Source organism: Mesoplodon bidens (assembly GCF_964165515.1).
Source record: "Mesoplodon bidens genome assembly, chromosome: 5".
Lineage (NCBI taxonomy): Eukaryota > Metazoa > Chordata > Mammalia > Artiodactyla > Ziphiidae > Mesoplodon > Mesoplodon bidens.
Genome location: NC_138161.1, coordinates 87,693,312 through 87,717,778, shown reverse-complemented (window position 1 = coordinate 87,717,778; position 24,467 = coordinate 87,693,312). Strand labels below are relative to the sequence as shown.

At 45.2% G+C, this 24,467-nt stretch overlaps 1 protein-coding gene across 5 annotated transcripts in view; it reads left to right on the top strand.

Annotated features, from left to right (window-relative positions):
- Positions 1–24,467, top strand: part of TNIK (TRAF2 and NCK interacting kinase) — a 412,416-nt gene that overhangs the window by 301,494 nt on the left and 86,455 nt on the right. For all 5 annotated transcript variants that reach the window (XM_081235887.1, XM_081235886.1, XM_081235888.1 and 2 more), the window contains exons 9-12: positions 98–176; positions 8,390–8,565; positions 12,847–12,913; positions 16,213–16,417. In XM_081235887.1, coding sequence (XP_081092013.1) covers positions 98–176; positions 8,390–8,565; positions 12,847–12,913; positions 16,213–16,417 — 527 coding nt within the window. The remainder of the gene's footprint in view (positions 1–97; positions 177–8,389; positions 8,566–12,846; positions 12,914–16,212; positions 16,418–24,467) is intronic.

The following is a 24,467-nucleotide window of genomic DNA, read 5'->3' as shown; positions in this document are numbered from 1 at the left end:
AGGGAGCCATTTGGCAGCATTAGCAGCAAAACTAGGACGGGCTTGGCCTGGGTTTGGCCTCCTAACCGGAACTGGCCCTTGTTTTGGTCTCTTGCAGCTCTGTGTGACATGCACCCCATGAGAGCCCTCTTTCTCATCCCCCGGAACCCAGCGCCTCGGCTGAAGTCTAAGAAGTGGTGAGTTTGGTCTTCAGTGTTTTACAGGTCTAAGAGCAGGGTTTTCTGTGATTCTCTTTTGGATGAGCTCAAATCCTTAGGTCCTGCTGACAAGATTAGACTAATATGTACTAAGACTTGGTGAGTGATTATAATGTTATTCATCTTAAAGGACATATTGAGGACCTACTATTTGCACAGTAAGTCCTCATCTTCACACCTTCAAGGTAAGGAGGTATTAGCTAAAATGGGTAGCAGAACCCAAGTAATAACATGGAAGCACTTTGATTTATTACTCCGAGTAATATCTTTCCTGGTAGCGCAGAACATCTCATCAGAAAGGGTGATAGTTTGGAGTCAGCCCATTAGATTGGCTGACGTTCTTCTGTTCCTTAAGACATTAACTCCCTAAATGTGTATACACGCTCGGTGGTATGCGAGATGATTTTACTGCTCTGTGCATGAGCATTTATAATTTTTATCTTTGCTGTTGCTTTCTCTTTATGGAAGGTGATACTGGCTTCTTATTTGGGGCAGTGATATAACTTTTCCATCTAATAAACTAATTCACATAAAAAGTGACTTAATTTAAAGAAAAATGCTAAGTGAATACTTGTATGGGTGGTGAAGTGTAGGGTAAAAATTGTGTTGGTAGTGTATGATTGACTAGAGTTTGGGAACAGAGTTCTACAGGTTAGGCCAGGAGCTGGACTTTTGACTATTTTGTGCACTTACATCAGGGTCTTTGTATCTTGTCATTCTGTGACAAAAATTCATTCCTCCTCCCCTTCCCCCTGTGGATATGGTATATCCTCCTTGGTACATTCTCAATTCTGATTCCCTTTGCCCTGGGCCCAATTCCTGGACCATTTATGACCTCCTACCCTTTTCTAGAGACATATTCTAGGCAGCTTGAGCCTGAAGGGACAAGATTCTTCTGCCCCTTTTCTTTTTTTCTTTTTTTTAAATAAATTTATTTATGTTTATTTTTGGCTGCGTTGGATCTTCCTTGCTATGTGTGGGCTTTCTCTAGTTGTGGCAAGTGGGGGCTACTCTTCGTTGCGATGTGTGGGCTTCTCATTGCGGTGGCTTCTCTTGTTGTGGAGCACGGGCTCTAGGCACGCGGGCTTCAGTAGTTGTAGCATGCGGGCTCAGTAGTTGTGGTTCTCGGGCACTAGAGCACAGGCTCAGTAGTTGTGGCGCACAGGCTTAGTTGCTCCGCGGCATGTGGGATCCTCCCGGACCAGGGCTCGAACCCGTGTCCCCTGCATTGGCAGGTGGATTCCTAACCACTGCACCACCAGGGAAGCCCCTCTTCTGCCCCTTTTCATACCACTTCGTGATCAGGTCCTTGACCGAGGCCCTCATGTTTCTCATGCACCCACCCACAGTTTCACCCTCCACTATATGAGAGCAATCTTAATTAATACCATCATCCAGGAATGACATAGCGACCCTGGTCGAACAAGAGAAAGGCGTACTGCACAGAGGGAGGGAAAGGAAACAGCCAGAAGAGACGACAGCCTCGGAGTTAGTTGCCGAGGGCTGCACAGGAAGAGAGTGAGAGTTGCTATTGGTAACGAGGAGGCAGAGCATCCCTCCTCCCCTCTCCGGAGGGTCACTGTGGTGTGAGACAATCCCTCTCTCCCCAGCAACAGCCTTCCATTGGGCACCACACAGCACGTGATCCACAGGCGCCCAGAGGCACTGCTTCCTCCCTTCTCTCTGGAACAGACTCCTGGGGAGGAGTTGGCTCGGTTCTGTTCCTTGGAAGTGTCAGTGGCACTGTGAAGCCCTCCTCTAGCTTTCTGCTTGTGTTTCATGCCAAGCCTCCCGGGAAGGGGGGTGGGAGGGCTGCTGAGTCCAGTGGGCTTCACCTGCCCTGTCCCCTCCCTTCCTCCTCTACCTTCACTGCTGCTGGACAAAATGACCATCCACACGTCTGCCGTTTGCCTGGCACGGTGTGGCCACACACCTCGTTTCAGAAATATTTGTGTTGATTGCCAACTTTAAAAAATCTGGCAGTGGAGCAGTCCATGGAGATTTCTGACCTTTTTTGACAAAGGTGCAGCGATACTGTCCTGCCCAGTGGTTCCTGCTCCCTTTGAAGGTGAGAGCTTGTGCTTCTGCCCCAGTCACTGCCTCTCCCAACCCAGAAGCTGGTATCTGTTGGTCACCCCACTTGTCCTGTTTCCTTTTTACCCCTGGTCTGCACCGCCCTTTGTGTGACCCGTCTGGCCCCCAGAGAAGTGAGTGACTGGCCCGGGCACTACAGTTTCTGTTGACCTTGCTCCAAAAAGGGCAAACCCTGCACTGACCTTGTCTGAGAAATACAGACCTGGGGAGAAACACAGGCTAACTTCTCTGCTGTAAACCCTTGGCAATGAGAGCTCATTGTGATAATGCTGTAGGGAGCTGCATCCGTCCAGGAACAGTGAGGAAGGAGAGCAGGCCACCTTCATCTCACCAGCCTCCTTGCACGCCCTTGCCTGGCTTGGAAGGAAAGCCAGTTACAAGCAGGAGTCCCACACTGCCAGGCAGGGGATGGGAAAATGACTTGACTGTTGGAGAGCAAGTGGGAAAAACAAAAGCCCTGGTAAAAATAGACTTTTTCACTCAGAACCCAGCCTTTATAAAGATGGCTGTGCAGCCTCGGGCCACAGGACACTTGGTGTGGCTCGAATTTCTCTGCCATAGAATTCCAGTGTTTAAGTGAAAATACTTAGGCACTTCAGAGTACTTGTCTTGAATGACCAGGTCCAAAGTGATTTCAAATAGAATCGGGTTTGAGAGGAAGTGAAATATTTCTGTCTGTTTTCCTTTTCCTTCTTTCTCTCCTCCCCCATCAAAAGAAACAAAACTCTAAAATGTTCTTTTATATCCAGCTCTTCTCTACTTAAATGAGTTATCAGATGAAGTACACTGTTCCTAGCGTGTATTCCAGCATATGACCAAAGGGGGCGCCATTGTGGCAGAGACGGCAGTGAACTCTTCATTATAAGCATTCATTCAGCTGAGGGTCATTTCCAAGGAATGTGACTGAGTCTACAACATACAAGGCATATGTATGTTGTAGACTCAGCAACTTATATGCATGTATGTGTATTTAAGATATATATATAAATTTAAACTATATATGTAAAGTATATATTTAATCTTTTTTATATATTTTTTTATTGAATGAAGGAGTCTTTAAATTCTGTAGTGCTTTACGATTTTCAAAAGTTTCACACACATGATTTCGTATAGTCCCATAATAACCCTTTTTATTCTTAACCACAGCCATGCCAGACAGATGCTCTGAGTCCTCATTTTATGAGAGTCTGAGGCTTAGGTAGGTTACGCTCCTTGCACTAGGCTGTACAGTCTTCGTTTGCCAAGTTTGTAACCCATAGTCTTTCTACTGTACCATTTGACCTCCTAAAGTTCAAGGTTAAAGTGGTAGAGAAGGAGCTGTACTCGTCCCTAAGTGTGAGCACTTGTTCCTTGAGCCTTAACATTAGGGAAACAAAGGCAGTCACCCTGCTGTTTTCCCCTTTTGTTATGGGAGGAAAGGAGCGCATCCCTGCAGCAGGAGCCGGGGCCTTCCTCCCCCATCAGTGTAGTGAGGAGAGGCCTCGGGCTAAGGAAGTCCTGTGGTCAGGGCTCCAGTCAATGTTCATGTGGCTCAGACCTTTGATTAGGCCTCCAGGGGGGTTACAACCGGAGTTGAATCAGAGGAGAAGGATGCTCTCACCATCTGTCTCCATGTCAACAAATGACCAGTGCGGTGCGATTCCCATGTTCCCCTCCTGTCTCTACTCCTGCTCTGTGTGTAGTTGGATTCAACCCACATGGGTAACCATCCCCTTCAAAAGATTTCCTCTCCCTTCTCTTCCCACCGTGCTCACCCCGGCTCCCCTGCCCTCACACGTATACTCCATGCCGTAGCTTCCCTCCAGGGATCTCTGGAGAAGGATGGAAATGACTCTTCTGTTCCTGTGAAAGATGGTCAGTCTTGTCCTTTTCACATGCCCTTTAAATGTGAAGATTCCACACAGGCAAAGCAGCACTCGATTGAGCTCATCAGAAAAGTCCTAACTGCTTATCACTGGAAAGAGGTATAAGATTCCTGGTCCAAGCCACTCATGCTCCAGATGGAGACTGGAGGCCTGGTATGGTTAACTGGCTTATCCTGAGTCCCAGGTTCATGGCAGCCTGGAACCTCAGCCTTCTGCTTTTACTCCAGAGCTTACAACCATTTCTGTTATTTTATGAAACACCAGTTCTGATTCTTGCTGGGTTATCAAGCACTTCTGTTTTTGAAATGACAATGCTCTTGGGTGAGGAGGGGACTGTAAATAAAATAATGATAATAGAAAGGAAATATCAGAAAATACTTCAAATAGACTGAATTTACTACTAGTAGTGTGACTTTGGACTTTATTGAAATCAAAACAAAAGTTATTACGCAAACTTTTAAAAAATTAACCGTTTTTTGCAGTCTCCTTAGAGATAATGATCCTGGTGACTTTTCCTGCTAATGCATCTAATCCTAGTATATGTAAAATAATTCCCTTAAGGAACTTTATACTATTTGCTTCAACCCAAGTGGGGAAAATCACCTTCAAATTTCTTCTCGTAGCCCTCAAGGCAGATCCTCCTGTTCTTGAAGCCTGGTAGTGGTCAGAGACGCTGGGACATTGTCATCATAGTAATAGTAATAATAATAACAATCATAGCAAACACACATACAGCATTTATGATGTAACAGGCCCGGTTCTAACTCATTTAATCATCACAACAGTCTTTTGAGATAAGTACTAACAGTATCCCCATTTGCAACCAGGGAAACTGAGGCACAGAAAAGTTAGGGGATCTGCCTAGGATCGCACAGTTAGTAAATGATGGAAACTGAAAGAGAGAAAAAGAGTAGTTCTGGGCAAGTGCAAATTTTAAAGATCAAATTGCATGTAGGGAGTCTGAAGATTACCAAAAACTTTTAGCCCAGCTCATGAAAACATTATAGTGATTAATGTCATAATCGTTCAGGCATTTTTAATTCCTCTAACACAGTTTAATACATAAACAGGAAAAATCTGGGAAGATAAAGTGTTCAGTGACACTGGTATTAGAAGAACTAGTATCTCAGACTGTAAGTACCAGCCACTAACATTTATATCTCGGTGCCAACCCTTGGGAAATTAGTACTACTAATCTTGAGCTGTTTTTTTTTTAAAGTGACAGAACTAAATTACCAGCAGCCAAGACTGAAACAATAAAGTTATAGAAATGTACTTTAAACCCATTCGGCCTCTCGGCAAAGCATCAGGTGATGCTTAATGTAGGTGAAGTTTGTTTGTTTTTTTCGCGGTACGCGGGCCTCTCACTGTTGTGGCCTCTCCGGTTGCGGAGCACAGGCTCCGGGCGCGCAGGCTCAGCGGCCATGGCTCACGGGCCCAGCCGCTCCGCGGCATGTGGGATCTTCCCCGACCGGGGCACGAACCCGTGTCCCCTGCATCGGCAGGCGGACTCTCGACCACTGCGCCACCAGGGAAGCCCTAGGTGAAGTATTTTTACTTTTAATTAAACATGCAATTAGGCATATTGATTCTTTGGTCACACTAACTTAAATGGAGACAATGAATCTTTCTTTGAAGATTTGTTTTAAGTAGCATTATTTTCTCTTCACTGAGAACCATTTGCAGATGACATGGGATAGACTGCCAGCTTTGTAGTTCTACACGTCTTGGCCCATCCTTTGGGCCCCAAAATATTCTCTTGAATATCTCCTGAGGTTCCTTCTCACCAGGAGAGATAATGGAAAAAAGACTCTGCTATAGCTGTTCCCATTAAACTCCCTGAACACTCTCTCATCCCGGAGATGTCTCTGACTTTTGTGAGGTGTCAGTATCGGGGAAGGGAATGTTCAGTCTATTGAGTCTGGATCTCTTTTTAAATTGGTTATGATTTCTTTTATTTATCATCCCCTAATGAATAGTTGCCCTCTGTAAAGAACAAACTTTTTCTTCCAAGTTGCAAGCAGAAAAAAAAGAACTGCCATTTGCATTCCTCGTGAATATTTAATAGCTTTCTGTCTTCATTTGTTTTTGTTTTCACCTTGTTAATGCTGATTTTCTACCTAGAAGAGTACTGTGTGGAGTTTGTCTATTTCTTTATGCAGGTTAACCTTATTCTTTTCATTTTATTCCTTAGGACAGTCCATTATTTCATTATGGTTTTTTGTGTTTTTTTGTTTATTTTTTTTGCAGAGTCCCTCCTTAGATGATATCACATTAGTGCCTCCACAGATTAATCCAATGGATAGAAAGAAAGTGTATCAAGTGATATCTTCTCTCTAAGCCTTCATCTCTGTCCCTCAGAAGCACGCATTTGAAGCCACATTACAGCTCTCGTCCAGAATTCTCACCCGATAACCATCCACGCATTCATCTGTTTGTCAGACACGTAGTGTGCTCGTGACAGGAAGGTGACTCAGGCAGCTCCCAACTCTGGGGAGAATTTCCAGTGTCAGGGAGGCAGGGGTATGAGCTGAAGGACTTAAAGGGAGGTGCTTAGAATGTCCGTCCTACTGTTCCTATGTCTAGTCCTCAGTGTTTCCAATCCTGATTCATCCTAAGCTGACCTTCAGGTGACCTTTACTTCTATGTAAAATAATTTAAAAGCTTGAACATAGCCTGGAAATTTAAGGAGGAAAAAAATACCAGTAGTTCAGTACTACTTTAAAAACATGGAGTAAGGTGAAAAACTGCTTTGACTGGGGCAGAAATGGAGAGTGGTACGTATAGCAGTGCCCTCTCCCATTTGAATCTTGAAGAACACGCTCACCATTGTGTTCTGTGTGGTGAAGACACCTTTCAGGCCTGAAGGATATATATACAGGGCCCGCTGGGAAGTTTGGGGAAGCTTGCGCAAGCTTGCGGAAGCTTGCGTCGGGGATCTGCTCCTGTAACTCCCCAGTGCTCCACAGGAGGGCAACAGAGAGCGCAAAATGGATTCATTCCTGAGCAGGGTTGGGCCACGGGGAGGGTGAGCAGGGTTCCCCCAAGGTCTCCAAGGGTGATATGCCCTGCTGACAGCAGGGCACCTCGGAAAGGCATGCTGTAGAGTCATGAGCTTAATTATTTATGATGCTGGACAATTTCTTGGAACTTTCAGACAGAACATGCATGCCCAACTCATGAATCATAGCTGAAGTCATCATTAGTATCTACCACGCTATGGACTTGTGCCCTATTCGCGGGTATCTCTCACAGCTTTCCCCTGCCCCTGTGCGTCTCTGACACAGGGTTTATCTCTGAGGAAATGGTGCCTTTCTAGAAAGAGATAAATTTGCTTCTGGGTATGAACTTAGTCCCTATAAGTTAAGTTTCCAAGTCTGTGGATTGATAGCAAACATACACATACACCCTGTTCTTATTCATTGGAAAACAAAGTTCAAAAGTGATTCAAAACTGCCAGTTAAAAAATTTGCCTAATGTTCATTTTACCATATAAGAATCTTGCTCATTCCTACATAATGTACTCCCCCTTACCTGTCCAACCCTGGTTTTACTTTTCCCAGCTTGTATTTTCTGCCACATTTAGAGAACTCACCTCAATGTCCCCTGACATATTATGCTCAATCCCAGCCTTAGTTTTTCACTGATTTTCTACTTCCCTGAACTATCCTTTCCCAAGAGTGATTTTTCTCCTAATTCTTTTTTTTTTTTTTTTTTGCGGTACGCGGGCGTCTCACTGTTGTGGCCTCTCCCATTGCGGAGCACAGGCTCCGGACGCGCAGGCTCAGCGGCCATGGCTCACGGGCCCAGCCGCTCCACGGCATGTGGGATCTTCCCAGACCGGGGCACGAACCCATGTTCCCTGCATCGGCAGGCGGACTCTCAACCACTGCACCACCGGGGAAGCCTCCCAAGAGTGATTTTTCTCCTAATTCTTTAAGGCCCAGCTCTGGTTCCCTCATTCCAATAGACCTTCCAGGTGTGATTCTTATCAGGGTCTTTCTCTCCTCTGGTGCCTGTTGGTCTTCTGTGTGATATTATGGATAAACTGCAAAAATGCTTTCGTGCTATAACTACCATACACTGCCTGAGTTGTGTGTTGATGGCAATGATGCCTTTGTACCCCGCTGTGCCAAAAAAGAGCTAGACCGACTTTGTGATTGGTTGATCCCTAAAGTTTGCTTTTCTTTGGATTGTCTTTTAATCTATGGGTTCATCTCTTCTGTTTGGCAGGTCAAAAAAATTCCAGTCCTTTATTGAGAGCTGTTTGGTAAAGAATCACAGCCAGCGACCAGCAACAGAACAATTGATGAAGCATCCATTTATACGAGACCAACCTAATGAACGACAGGTCCGCATTCAGCTCAAGGACCATATTGATAGAACAAAGAAGAAGCGAGGAGAGAAAGGTGAGACACACATTTGTATTTCAGCAAGGGAAACAAAAGACCAAGTGAGTCATGGGCTCTTGAGGTATTGGAGGTACGGTGGGGATTCCAAATAGGACTGCATTGTTCTTTAGTGTGAAGGGCTGCCTCTGAGATCACAGCCTGCGGGCATCACTAAGAGGGAGGCTGCTGAAATGGAATCTTTCATGAAAGAATAGGACCTCGGGAAATATTACCTTTTCCAGGCACTGAACAAAAAGTCATGTTGAGTGATACTATAAAGTGGTTTAATACGACAAGTGATTTTCTTAATTCAAATGAATATTCATGTTTCAAAGACTCAACATCTACAGAAGACAGGCAACCTTAAAAAAAAAAACCATCTAGTTGACATTTTTCAGTATTGGCACTCTTCACCATTTAAGTTTTCGTGCTCTGAGACTCATTTCTAATTTAGTTATTTGGAAGTCAGAATGACTTTTATTATAGTCAAAGCGATATAAAGAAGTTGCCAAGCTGGTGTATGGAACATCACATTTTCTTCTTTATAGATTCAAAAACTCTTTTCTCTTATGGCTCTAGCTGTTAGACCATACTATCTTTTCACTGCATCACTGGAAAAGACATGAGTCCAAACTTGGGGCCCTGGGACTGTGCCCAAGTTGTTTGAATAGAGACTCAAAATTCCTTAACTAGCATCCTGACCAAGGTGAAAACTCACATGGTCTGGGGCAGGTTTTATGACTTAGTTGGGTAGGGAGGTAGGGAAGGTTGAGGATGGGAAGGAAAGGTGGGGATGCAGAGAACAGACAAGGTGAGAGCTCCCTGGTGGGAGGAGGAGGGGGCAGCTGGCCCGGCTGACAGTGAGGGGGCGATAGAGGGCTGGCCAGGTGAGCACTGAGCATGCGGGTGGGGGGTGGGCAGGTAGAGAGCAGAGGGGGAGGCCAGGGACCAAGGGTGGAAGGTACATGGTGGTGTGCTTGGCTCCACTTCTGTACTCTCCATCTTTCTCCTCTGTTCTTCACGATCCAGATGGAGCAGGGAGGGTGGTGGGCAGCACAGAAGAGAGGGTGCTCTCCTTTTGTTTGAACTTCCCCTCTTCTTTGCCTCTGCAGTTAATATCTTCAGGTGGCAAGGTATGAGCAGGGTCCTAGGAGTGGGGTGGTGAGCCGTGTAGGGGTCAGGACTGGGCAGAGGTAAGCTCAGCAGAAGCTAAGGGAGGAGAAATCCTCGGTGAAGCTTCAAGGGAAGAGTTCCTTCTTTGCGGCCGGCCTCGGGGATGCAGGAAAATGTGTGATCAGGTTAGACTCAGGAACAGGAGGTTATGAAGCTAATCCAAAAAGGAGGCTCATCTTCAGTCGTTAGTGGATGGAGAGGGATGAGGTATCAATCAGGGCCCAAGGAGTTGGGAGGGCAGCCCAAGCTGGAGGAACTAAGCTGGAGAGAAATAGATGAGTCAGGTCAAAAAGTGCCGGGATTGATTTTTCAACTGCTACTTATTAATAGTGGTCTTGGGCCACTCCATGAAGTCAGGCTTTTAACGGGAAGAGTTTAGTGTTAATCAACTATACTCCAATATGAAATAAAAAGTTAAAAAAATAAAGATAAAGGGAATAGTTTAGGGCAGTGTGTCAGACATGCAGCCCATTAAAGGCCAACTTTTCTAAAAAGAAAATTTATTTTCCTATAGGTATATAGAATAGGTTAAGTACTCGGACTCTTCTTTTCAGACTCAAATTCTGAGTTCAAATTCTACTTCTACCCCTTAATGGTTATGTGAACTTCACCCCAGTTTTCTCATCTTTAAAATAGGAATGGGGGTATAATAATAATTAGTATTGTCTGGCATTTTTGCAAAGATTAAATGAGATGATGCATGTAAAATGCTTAATACAATGTCTGGCACATAGATGTACTGAATAAATGTAAGCTATCCTTATTTAGACAATTCTTATTGACCTACAATTTTTCAGCACTGTTCAGGGTTACTTTCTGAGATCATGTGACCTCTGCCTCTGCCCTGTAAGAGTGGGTAAAGCTTGTGCCTTGGATTGTTTTCACATTTTGGGGGCACAAACTCTAAAATGTGACTTAGAACTCACCACCCCATGAAAACAGACTGTTTTTAATGTGTTCCCTCTCTGCAGGGTAAAGAGTAAGATCCTTGGGAGTAGGCAGGCTTACTCGAGAGTTGCATGATGATTTAAGGAACCTCATTCTGTTTCGGTTTCGAGCCACCAGCAGCCTTCTTTTTTGTCTGCTCCCCAAGAAGGAGTGTTGCTCAAAATGAGACTTCATTCCAGTTGCTTGGTTTGATTAAATGACTTAACTTGCTCCTTCTAATATTTTTTCATTCTCTTAAGTAGTTCTAAGACCAGCTTCTGGTAGAATCAAAAATTTTTAATGTGCATTGCTTTGTGATTTTTTTAACCTGATATTATTTTTTCCTTCAGATATGTTGATACATGCTCATTTAAGCCACTAATATAAAAGCAATCCCGCTGGATTCTGGTGAAGTATTATAGTTGAGGAGATTGACAAATGAAATTTTTACCCTAGAGAGGAGAAATAATTAGATTAATTGTGTGCTTCTTTTCCTTGCTATAATTTACTTTACTAGATAAAATTCTGCATTTTACTTTGAACTCTCTGTTGATTCATTTAAGGAAAGTTTGCAGTATTGAACTTTCAATGTGGAACACTGAAACACTTTATGAAGGTTCTTTACATTTTCATAAAATAATACTTTTTAAAAAGTAGCCTGAAAACTTCATACTTACTTAAACATGTGAAGCTAATTTTTACATGATTTTTAAAAATACTCTTGAAGTCATTGTGCTATGGCTCCCTTTCATCATCCCTTTAATGGCTAAATAGTATGGAAAGCAAAATGTGTTTATGGTCAAATTCCATAGTTCTCATCACGTGACTGCTGTCTCCTGGTGGTAACATAACCAAATTGCAATTTCAGTTTCTTTTCAGGGGTGTACAAATGTCTTCAAAGTTGTATTTACTAACACATAGCTATCAAGGGATGATAGCCCTGTGACAACCTCCCTGCTTAAAATGAAAATCTCCTCCAAAGTCTCCCCATTGCCTACGGAAAAGTCCTCAGCATGGTATATATAAAGATCATTAAGCTACATCAGACCTGCTGGGCTTTCTCACTCCATCTGCTTTCTCACACCAGCCATTCACAACTCAGTATTTCCTGAACATTCATGCACTATAATACTGTTAGCCTTACTCAGGTGGTTATGTTGCTTAGAATGCCCCTTTCCCAGCACTTTCAGCTGCCATCTGCCTAGAAAAGGGCTACTGATCTTCCAAGGTCCAGCTCATTTCTTCTTCAAAGACTTCACTGTTCCCTTCCCCCATTATGACCCATGGACTTAGCCGCTTTTTTCTCTGATATCTCATTGCTCTTTTTATGTAATTCTATTTAGTATATAATGTGTTGGAAAGAATGCTAATTATAAAGTTGGAGAAATTCTGGATTGAATTCTGAATCCAAATCTCAGATTTATTGGTAATATTACTAAACTGCTTATAATCTCAGTATCTTTGCTTGCAAAATGGGTATTATGTTAAAGGATTGTTATGAGAAGTACATGAGAGAACATAAGTATCTAGCATAGTGACCAGCATGGGCGATACCCAATAAAGATTAGTTCTCTTTCTTCATAATCATGGAGGCTCTGATTATTTACTTATCTGTCTTGACCATTAGATTCTAATCTCCTCCGAAGCAAAGACTCGATCTTGTTCATTATGGCATGTTAACTTGCTTAATATATTAGGGAATTAAATGAATGTCCCCAGTGGGTCAATCAAAACACATTTAACTCTATATTTTTAATAGCACACGTTGTCAAAAGTTTCTGTCTGGTATTAAGATATCTAAAGGCAACTTGTGAGTCTATGTAAGTCATAATAAAATTCCTACGTAAAAAATGATTACTCCTGTCAGTAAGTTAACAGTGGCCCAATAAAAGATTGGGTTAGGTGGTCCTATAATGGGAGTTAACACAAACTGAAAAGTTACGTTTCAGCTCCTTGTCTTCACTTTCATGTGAATGCCACGCATTAGGGAGAGAATCTAGAGTCGGCTGGGGCAGTCTTGGATGTTAATTCCATGTGCTTGAATCTAGCTGGTGGGCACTGTTGGATCACAAGTCAGGAGGCCTGGAGCCTGTCCCAGGTCAGCATTAAGGGCAACTCTTTATACATAAAATGAGGGCATGAGCTTTACCGAGCTGTAGCATCTTTTTGCACACTAATATTCTGTGGATCTCTCTTTAGATGAGACGGAGTATGAGTACAGCGGGAGTGAGGAAGAAGAGGAGGAGAATGACTCAGGAGAGCCCAGGTAGGCGAGCAAGAGCTATCTTCTCAGTTTCACATTTTGCACTGTGGTTGTGTGAAATTCACATCCTTTTGATTTATAGGTTCATTTTTAAGAGTCCAGCAGGGTGGTCTTATTTAATTTATTGCCCACAAATGTACTCATTAATTTGGGAAAAGTTCCCTAGGCAGACTCTTACAAGAACATGGAAATCAGGATATACTTTATCTTGTCTTTCAAGATTTATTCCCTTGTTTCCTCTACATGTGTAACATGTAGAATGGGTAGGAGGCAATTATCTGGGTAATACAGGTCTAAAAGTGCCTAAAACTGCAACTTTCTGGAGACCAAAGTGGTATTTTTGGACTTGAGTTATCCAGTCCATTACTTCATACCTTTGAGACATGTAGGTGGCCACTGTCGTCGTCACATGGCGTGTGTTTTCAACACAGCCTAATCCAAGAGGAAACAGTTTCCAGGAAATCAAATTACACTCTAGAGGTGAACCCTAAATAGAAACTTTCACTCCCATTCCTGTTGTCATACGTTGGCCCCCAGAATCAAGTGCTTCTTTATTATCATCATCCCTACGTTTTGAATTTCACTTGACTTTGTTTCTGACTTTCTTCTAGTCTGTGTTCATAAGTAATTAATGCCCATGTGCTCACACTGCCAGGATTTCTCTTTTGTAAGAGAATTCAGCTGATGGCAGTTTGGTGAATCAAGGGGCATGGGCATGCTCACCAGGGCGGATGCACTGTACATGTGAAGTGAGATTACTGGGGGAAGTGCACAAAGCAGAAGGGTCACTGGGGTATATGGGTCCCCATCCTCTAGCCATCCAAGGGAGGGACCCAGTACTCAGTAAGGAGCGGTTCTTGTATGACTGAAGCAGAGCTTCTGAACCAGGGAAGGGGCCAGTTCAGCCACTGCTGCTAGAATAAGCTAGTGCGCTCCTTTTTCTGAGCTAATTCAGACCTACCAAGCTGGATTATTGCTAAAACTACTGGAAGAGGATGGGATTGAGGTTACAGGGCCATCAGTTTTTCTCTCTTCACCTGTTACGGGAATTTTCAAGGTCAAAGACTGAAAGAGAAGTCTTTCCTTCCATCTAGACACTTAATATGTTTTCTGCCCCTAGTTTAGCTGCATAAATATGGTGACTGCCAAGTAGTGACATGGAAAATGAACATTCTTGTAAAGCAAAGGGCCAAATGCCTTGCTTTCAGAGTCGTACGCTATTTTTCCAAAGCTCACCCAGACAGACCTGTCAGCCCTTCTGATCACTCTCCATGGAGCTGAGAACCTCACCTTAACTAACACTTGCTAAACCGCATGTTTGGAGTCACTTAGTGGATGACCTAGCCATCTCTTAACGTTTCTATAATTGTCACGTGTCTTTATATCACATCGAAGATTATGTTCCAAGTCCTATTTTCTGGACGCATCTAATTAATTTTCATGAAATCCTGTAAAATAGAAAGGGATAGTGGTTATCTCATTATAGAAATGAGGTAACAGCCCAACGGTAGCAATCAGCTCACACACGCAGTTAATGATTCAGTCAGTAATACATCTCGGGTCGCCTGACATTGATTCAACATCAGTTAATATTAATGGTTCGTCCTCATGTGCATGGGAGGCTGGGTTCCCTAATCCCCACCACCTTTGCACAGACCATGTGGCCTGAGTAGATAAGCTCCTCCTTTGGGGGGTTGTTTAAAGTTCTACACAAAGGCTGTTGGTTTTAAAGGAGGCTTATTAGTAGAATCCAAGCACTGTCTGTGAACCACGCCTTTGATGTCATTTTACGGCAGTATCTCACATAGCACGCTACCCACTCTCCAAGACAGAATGATCCCCTTGTCAACCACCAAACCTGCTCCTCCCCTTCCATTCCCCATCCCAGTTTGCATCACCACCACAGCCCAGACGCCAAGAAAAAACCTGCAAGTCATCCCTCACTCCACACATTAGATCCATCAACAGGTTTCATTAACTCTCTCCCCAGATGCCTCCTCCATCCCCACCTCCCCTACCTGGTTAGTCTCTACCCCAGAGCCACTGTAGCAGCAGCCCAACTGGTGACCCTGCTTGCCCTTGTACCCACTGCAGAACATCATCTATTCAGCAGCCAAACAAATCTGACCATGTCACGCTCCTGTTAACAAGCTTTCCACGTGTGGCTTCCACAGCCTCAGGCTTTACCCTCTCTGCTCTCTGACTTCCTCTTGTACCGCTCCCCCTCTCATTTGCTCTGCTCTGGGAAGACTGCCTGGGCTTCAGACCCTCAAAAAGGCCACCCCTGTTGCCACGACAAGCCTCTAAACTTGCTTTTCCTTCTGCCTGAAAGGTTCTTCCCCTACCTCCTCGTGTGACTGACTCTTCATCATTTGGGGCCTATCTCCACTATCAGCTTCTGGGAGCGGTCTTCCCTGATCACCCCATCTCAAGCAGAACCCTCATCCTAGCCCCAGTGCCTTGGCACTGTCCGTTTTAAACTCTTACACTTTTTTTTGCCTTCTGTAGAACCTATTAATATCTGAAATTATGTTATTTGTAATAATTTGTCTGCCTGTCTAATTATTTGCCTGTCTCTCTTCCCCACAAGAAAATAACTAGAGGGAGAATTTGTTTAGCTACTGCTGTATCCACTAGAGCCTATTATAGTGCCTGCCGCATAGTAGGTACTCAATAATTATTTAATGGATTTATTTCAAGGGGAAGCTGCCAGAAAGATTAAAAAGGCCAGGTCTGTATGAGTAAGTAGGAACCATTTCCCTCCTCCTTGCTGGGCTTCAAGCAGAACCAAGGAGTCTGTAGCTTTGTGCTGTTCAAGGCAGTGATGTCGGTGAAGACGATGTACCCATCCAAGTAGAGCAAGCTCCCTCACCGCTCCAGATTATTCATTTTTATTTGCTGGCTTAGCTCTTGCCTTTCTTAAAAGTGAAAATAAGCTGGCCTGGGGCTCAGGGCTTGCATACTCACTACAGCTTTTAGAAATAGAGGGCGAGGGAGTGGTGTGGACGGTCCGGGAGAGAGGTGATGACTTCAGGCATGTGACATCTCTGTGGCGCTGGAGCGGCATAGGCATGCAGTAGTCACACTGAAGGGGAGGCTGGACTCGCGTCTGTTACGTGGACTCTATTTCTTTTGGGGGGTGAGCAGTGGAATTAACGGAGGGTCTGAGAGCCCGTGCTTGAGCATGTGGCCTCTTTCCCCGCAGGTGGGTGAGGTACCCGCCTGCCTCGCCTCTGCCGGGACCCCCGGTAGCGATGGCCCCGCCCTGAGCGGGAGCCTGATCTGTCTCTCCTGCCGCGCAGCTCCATTCTGAACCTGCCTGGTGAGTCGACGCTGCGGCGGGACTTTCTGAGGCTCCAGCTGGCCAACAAGGAGCGGTCTGAGGCCCTGCGGCGGCAGCAGCTGGAGCAGCAGCAGCGGGAGAACGAGGAGCACAAGCGGCAGCTGCTGGCCGAGCGCCAGAAGCGCATCGAGGAGCAGAAAGAGCAGCGCCGGCGGCTGGAGGAGGTGAGGACGCACTCGGCCGCCTTTGCGACCCGCCCCTTGTGGCTGCGGTCCCTTTCTGGGTGTCCGCCCGGGGTCCCGCCCGTGAGGTCAAGGCCATAGCCTGCTTGGAGCGCACACAGCTGAACTGCAAAGGAGGCTGCAGCCAGACGCTCTTACAGGCGGGGGACTTCCCTGCTGGGGGTGGTGTAACCTTGGTGTGGTCACATCAGGAAAGCAGGTGAAGGCTGCAGCCCCTTCAAGTCTTGCTCAGGTATCACCTTCTTAGTGAGGCTTCCTTGACCCCCTCACTTAATCGCAGCCCCTCTCTACATCATGTCCTGTTGCTCTTCCCTGCTTAAATTTTTTTATATAGCTCTTATCACCTTCACACGTGTGTACTTTTTTTTTTTTTTGCGGTACGCGGGCCTCTCACTGCTGTGGCCTCTCCCGTTGCGGAGCACAGGCTCCGGACGCGCAGGCTCAGCGGCCATGGCTCACGGGCCCAGCCGCTCCGCGGCACGTGGGATCCTCCCGGACCGGGGCACGAACCCGCGTCCCCTGCATCGGCAGGCGGACTCTCAACCACTGCGCCACCAAGGAAGCCCCACACGTGTGTACTTTATGTACTTTCGTATATCTGTCTCTCCGCACTAGAATGTAAGCTCCCTGAGGACGGAAGATTCTCTCTTTTATCCCTGTGTATCTCTACATCGTGCATCTAGACAGTAGTGTCTAAAACAGTGCCCATCACACAGTAGACACCTCCTAAATATTTGTGGAATGACTGAACTAATATACAAGTGAATGAGTCAATGACCAAGAGGTGAAGTATAGGTGTTGACTAGACCACAGTGACCACAGTGAATAGGCAGAAAAGCGAGACGTCAAATATGGAAAAGCAGGGCCTGCCTATTGCTACTCCTTTGTTACTCCTCTGAACACTGAAGAAAGCATTTCCCGAGTCCTTCCACGCACGCCTTGGTACCCAGGGCCTGTCCCGTAGCTAGTGGGCAAGACTTGCCTTCACCAATAGGTGTGTTGTCATCTGTGTGGGAACCCGTAGTGCCAGCCACACTTTCCTGCATGGCTTACCCTGGGCCAGGCTCTCACCTGTGTGGTCTTACAGACGTTTATTAAAGCCTCTTTCCCAGAACTTTGGTCCAGGGCCTCCTTCCTCTGCCAGATAAATCAAAACCTCTAGACAGTTAGGAAACTGAGAGACCATAGCTGTTGGGGAAGTTGGATGGCAGACGAAAGCTTCACTAACGGCATGGTAACGGGGGAGTAAGTTTACAGTTCTCCCAAACACCATCTTGCCCCTCATTAACGGTTTACAGCAATTCATTTGCTCTGTCAGGTGGCCACTGCAGTTAGAGGGTGGTGAATTGCAGACTCCAGGAGCGGCTTGCTTTTTAAATCGTACATCCAGGTCCAGCCTTCCCGGATCAGTGAGGGCTTCCGTTCCAGTTTGCAATAAATCCCATCAACCTCATTATGTCCCTAGAGTATTAGTATGCAGACCGGCAGCAGTCATACCCAACAGTTACAATTATTGAGTGACTTCTGTGTGCTAAATACCAGGTGGGGTGCTTTGCTTACATCCAGGATGTCACCGCTATCGTGGATTTGTGTATATCCATGATCTCTCGTGCAAAGTGTGCATATCTCCATTTAACAAAGAGGAAACTGAGGTTCAAAGAGGGGAAGAAATTGGTCCCACGTCACAGAGCCAGTACGTACAAAGCCAGGATTCACACCCAGGTCTCCCTTCTCCCAATGGCCATGCGGGCCCTGATGCACTAAGGGTAGATATGTAATCAGAGCCGTGAACTGTGATCCTCAGAATTGAACCTTATAAGCGTCTGCAAACAGCAGTAGGGAAATGAAGGACTTTCCAATCTAAGTAAGTAAGTCTAGGACGTTGTTGGAGTGACGAATGCTCAGCCCATAAAAGGTTTGAAGGTCACCTACCATCCTGTATTCTCAGAATTACACTATAGTAGACGGAGGCATTGTAGTGCTGAGGGGGCAGACGCCTTCAAAGGAGCAGGCAAAGGCAGGGTGAAGGGAGGTGGGTGGTAATTAGCCAGCTCTCAGAAGTAAAGTACAAAGTGTAGGAGTGGAGGTGCCTGCCTCACCTCCGGTTACTCTCCTGGGCACAAATTGAAATTCTGACAGGTCCTTGCAGCTGTGCCTCGGTGTCATTGCCTTCCGCCCACCCAGGCCGGCTGCAGCCTCTTGTACTGGCCCCCAGCCCAGCGCTGCACCATTTCCTTCGGTCTCTCGGGTCTCCTGAGGACCACGTCCTCTGCTGTCTGGATCCAAGGCTTACTCCTTTTAACTTCTGATCAAACCTCTCTCCGCAGCCAGTACCCTCTCAGGCTCTGCCCCCCAACCCTGCCTTTCCTGCTTCTTTCCTGATTTGTGGTTTATTCCTTCCAAGAGCATTTCCCGAGGCCCTCACCTCATTGGAGCATCATGCCCTGGAAATCTGGACCATTTGCCTTTCCCTTGTCTGGCTAATGAGCTCCTTGCCTGGTGATTTGCTACACTTAGTTTCAGGCTAAAAGCATTTACCAAGTAACCCTAGAAAATCCCCATTGTCATCCCATAAAACGTTTAACATACCTCAGAATGCAAACACGTGTATACAGACACACAAGCACACTCTTATATGAATTTCCTTCTTTTTCTTTTTTTTAAATTTTAACACAAGAACTCTTGGCCTTTGAAGCTAGATCCTTAGTTGGTACAGTCTTTTCAGAGGATGCATTGTATTGTTTTGGTTTTATTTTTTTAGATTTTCTTCCTCTTGTACCTGGTTTGATCTATTTAAACATTATATGTTTTTTTCATCAAGTTGCTCGAATAACAATTTCTAACAGTGAGGAAGCACTTAACCATAAGACAGGTACTCTGTTCAGTACCTCATGTGAATTGTCTCATTTAATCCTCACAAGAACCCCCAGTCTAAAGATAAAGCAACTGAGTCTCAGAGAGGCTAACAACTTGCTAACGGTCACGCAGCTTGAGACAAAACGAGGTTTCAAACCCAGCAGATTGGACTCCAGAGCCCAGCCACTGTCACTGCATCTGTCCTGCCTCTCCCCCGGCAAGCCAGAGTCAGTGTGCTCTTCCATAGTCTTCACCTGGCCTCTGCTTCTGTGGTCTTTTACACTGAGAATTTAAGGATTTCTGAGCAAGGTCAAAGAAGCTGCACTCAGCAGGTGCTCATCTTTGAACTGGACTCTGACTCTCAGGCTCCCAGTCAGAGCTCCTGCCAAGGCCTCCTCGTGTCTGTTCTTTTGCTGCATTTTCTGGAGCCTCTATCTTGGATGTTTTCAGGCTCAGTGGGGCACAGGCATCCAGTGGGGCACACCCTCTATGTCCCCACCCCACGGGCACAGAAGGCGTGCATGGAGACACTTTGCTCTAGGCATCAATGTGCATGCGCCCTAGCTTCTCACCAGAAGCAGGAATGCTTGTGACCACAGGGCATCAAGAGATTTTACCCACTTTATCTTTTGATCCTTTATCTTGCCCCTATTGCACAATAGAGAAAAAAAGAAATACTGAATTCTCAGATGACTGTAAGTTCTGAACCCCTAAGTAATGACTGTCCCCGCCGCCCGGGATTCCTCTCCCGCCTCCGGTCCTGCTGGATCCCATCCACGTCTGCTGCCCTGGCAGGAACTTGCACTACATTGTCACGTAGAAGCAGTTAAAGCCCGTAGTTAGGCTTGTGAACTTTGCTTCATTGTGAGCCAGGTGGCCTTGTGCAGGCATCCTGGGAAATACATTCCTTTTCCAAATAAAGGCCCTTCAGACACCCCTTTGGTGACCCAAGGCTGTGTAGGTTGTAGCCTTTGACTTGCTCAGTGATCTCAGATGTCACCTCCAACCAGAGTTTCTAAGGAATCCCTGTATGCTCTTTGCTATTTATAGGCAACCATGTGGTTTTGGCTAGGTTCGAAACCAGGATCTGTATATTCTTAGAAGGACTTTGTACACTGAATGTAGTCATTTATCAGTTTCATGAAAAGGACGTGGCTTCAGGCCAATGAAATGCTAGGTACACGGCACCGCTTTTGACCAATGATAAAGTACAATTTATAACTAAGTTCCAAGAGTTTGATTAAATCCAGCTAAGATGAATAAGTCCATCAATAGTGAGAAAAAGTATATAGAAGGCTTCTTCTATTTTTATCCAGCTTGATAGAAGTTTCTGGCACTTGGCCTAGTCAATGCACAACTTGTTTTACTCTCCGTCACAGAGTTAGGGTCCAGGAATCAGGACCCTGAGGTGCTGGGGCACCTACTCTGGTCATCTTTTCAGACCAACCTTGGGCAGAAGATTTGTGGTGATGCTTGATTCTGCTCAAGAGTTTTGAAATGATGTTAGTAATTACTATATATATTTTTCAACTTGCTGAGAGCTTTCTTTCTATACCTCCATTGTGGGGAGAGTATCTTTGAGTCACAGAAATGAGTCACATTGACCCCAGGAGCACGAACCTGCTCCATGGTAGCAAGTTGTATTCTTCGGAGAACTGTATTCAGTTCTTCAAGCCACCGAGATCTCATTTGGTGCCCTCAAGGCAATCATAACATCGTCCAGTTGTAAAAACAACCAGCTCTAGCTGAAAGATATTATACTGCTTTGGTTCTATCACCAGAAAAAAAAAAGTTAAATACCACCAGTATCTTACTGGCCAGTAATAGTTGAGCACTGACTTACAAAATGAGAGCCTGGAGTCTAAAATGCCCTATAAGCCTCTAGCTTTTTATTGTGAGTGACTGGGGCTTTTAAGGACGTTGGGATCAAGTGTCTGTTTAAGTGTATGGTAGAATTAAAACTTTTGTCCTATTCCTACTGGCAGTCACTTGACAAATTTAGTGGATGCATAGCTCCACTCTGCGGACAGCCATGCTGGACCCTGGGAATGGTCTGCCCTTGTGAAGATGAGATCTGTGAGGGAGACAGGCATTCAGCAAATAATCACCCAAATAACCATTTTCACCATCATTGCCAGACTGCTGTGGTGGAAAAGAATGGCGCACTAGGGGAGCAGACCACGGGGTTGGGAGCCTAGGCGGGCGTGGAGGCCTGTCGGTCAGCGTTCAGCTGAAGGCGGTGAGGGGCATGCGGGGGTGCTAGGCAGGGAAGCCAAGGCACTGTGTTGCTGGGCTTCGTAAGCCTGGTTAAGGAATTTCATATTTTGTTCTAAGAATAGTGGGAAGTCATTGATATGTTTCAACCAAGGGGATATGATCAGATCTTCTGGGGGTTTTTTTGTTGTTTTTCTTTTTTATGTGACCCTTTTTTTCTTACTTTGTATTGGAGTATAGTTGATTTACAATGTTGTGTTAGTTTCAGGTGTACAGCAAAGTGAATCAGTTATACATATACACATTTCCACTCTTTTTTTTTTTTTAGATTCTTTTCCCATATAGGCCATTACAGAGTACTGAGTAGAGTTCCCTGTGCTATACAGCAGGTTCTTATTAGTTATCTATTTTATATATAGTAGTGTGTATACGTCAATCCCAATCTCCCATTTTATCCTTCCCGCCCCATCCCTTGGTAACCATAAGTTTGTTTTGTACATCCATGACTCTATTTTTGTTTTGTAAATAAGTTCATTTGTACCCTCTTCTTTAGAGTCTACATATAAGCGATATCATATGATATTTGTCTTTCTGTCAGATCTGCGTTTTTGAAATGAGACTTGGGCTGCAGGGAAAGTGGTTGGAAGGAAGCAAGAGTGGATAGGAGAGACCAGTTAGCCCAGGCCAGAGAGGGTGGTGCTTTAGGTGGATGGTGGTTGGGTGGGGATTGAGGAAAGTGGGCACGTTTGAGAGAGATGGGAGCCTATAGAACATGCAGGATGTGGTGGTTGATCAGATGTCTTCCATGAAGGAGCACAGGTGGTCACAGAAGGTTCTCCGATGTCAGGCTGGAGCATCCAGGTGGAGGGCCAGGTTTGGGAGCAGTAGGATAAGATCAGTTTGGAATGTAGTGAGTTAAAGCTGCCTATGAGGCAGCCAGTGGTGATGCCACGGATGCAGTTGGATTATATAGTTAGAGCCAGAGAAGAGGGGTTGAGGATGGGAAGAAAAATGGGAATTACTGGTTTATGGTCATGGAAGTAGGCATCGAGAGGAGGAGAGTCTAGGAACTAGACTCTCTGAGAACTAGAGTAGGGGAGGAGAAGCAAGCAGAGAAGACTAATAAGGACGTAGGAGAGTTGAATGTTGTTGCAGAGGAAACTGCATATTCAAGCGGACGATGGAGTTACAGGACCAGCTCTGCAGAACGCTGCCCAGAGGAGTAAGCCAACAGCAGCCCTTCGTTTCAGTGACAAAGAAGACATTTGAGAGGTAGTTTTAGTGTAGTAATCTCTAGAAATGTATCCGTTTCATCTCTGCTTTGGAGAGAAGGAAGCAACCTGCTCGGGAAGTCAGAAGGTCTAGATCTGAAGGCCACCGTGCACCACCTACCTGCCTGGGTGGCTCCCTAAGTCTCCCCAGAGCCCCGCTTCCTAAGCTCTACGAGGAGGCTTCGAAGAAAGCTTGTTCCCACCACCGAAGTTGTTCTGAGGATTAACCCGGAAGATGGATGTGAAAGACCTAGCTTTGTCAACCGCCAAGAGCTGGACAGATCTCGCTTTCAACTGACTTGTCAAATCCAGGTTAAACATGACTAACAGGACCCACTCGTGCTTCCGTTTGGAGAACTTTTCGTACTTATGTGCTCATCCATTGTGGTCAGCTTTGCTCACATCATCTCTCAGTATTCACTTTCACTCAGGGTGACCAGGCCAGTTTCACACAAGCTGTGGCAGCTGGAGCCCAAATGCAGAAAAGCCACTGGTGGGTATGGTTACTCTTTGGGACCTAAGTATTTTCTCCCAGGTGCTTTCAGACCAAAAGGGGGAAAAGGGGGATCAAGGGGAAACTGCAGAAGAGTCCATGAGCAACAGAGCATTTGGGGAAATTCTGCTGAGAGTAGTATTTTGGCTGACGTTATCTTCCTTATTAGATGTAAGTTCTTTAACTTTCCTGTGCCTCAGTTTCCTCATCTGTAAAACTAGAAATAACAGTAGCATTTACCTCCCAGGGCTATTGTAAGGATTAAATGAGTCAATTCATAGAAAGCCTTAGAATAGCAGCAACACTTAGAACATACTCAGTAAATATTAGTTGTGAGTATTGTTGGAGTGGGTGCCTTTGTCTGGAGTCCGAGGTATAATTTCCAAAAGTTTACTCTTTTACATGCGGCAGTAAAACCTTCTTGAATTTATTAAAATAAATGTACCAACAGGTAAACTTTTATTCAGACCTTGGAAAGAATATTTGTTTATAATACTAGTAGGGATTTGGTTATGTCATCAAGAGAAAAAAAATATATCCAGTTTTTAAGTGGCTGGCTAGCAGATTAGTGTAGGGGCAAAGCACACCGACTTTGAAGCTACAGAGACCAAGGATTAATCCTAGCTACGTGACCTAGGGCAAATTACTTGCCCTCTCTGACCCTCAGCTTCCTCATATACACAATCAATATACTGTTTACTTGGCAGAATTGTTGTAGGGTAAATGTAGTCATAGGTACAGAAGGCTTGGCACAGCGCCTGACAGAAGAACAGACTGACATTGGTGGGTGAATATTTTATTGTTATTTTGCAACTGGTGATTTCAAAGTTGTTAGGTTTTTTGTTTCGTTTTAAGGGTTTTCTGAATAGGTGGCATCTCCCATTGCCTGTCTTCCTTCATTCTCTAAGGTACCTTCCCTGTTTACTTTTCCATCCATTTTTGAGGGCTCTTCTCTGAGAGCCCTCTTGTTCTTGTCTTGCTGGGGTCTGCATCTACTGTCAACATACCTAGCAGTCCTGGCCTTCCAGCACAGGGAGGCAGCCCATTTGCATTCTTCATCCTTCTGGATGCACCTCATCTTACAGGGTCAGCTGCCACCTTGGAAGGTCTCCTCCTCCCAGCCAAGCCTCAGAGGACCCTCCCCTGGGGAAACTCTGCTTTTTGTTGGATGCTCTCATCAGTATTTCTTATTGTCACT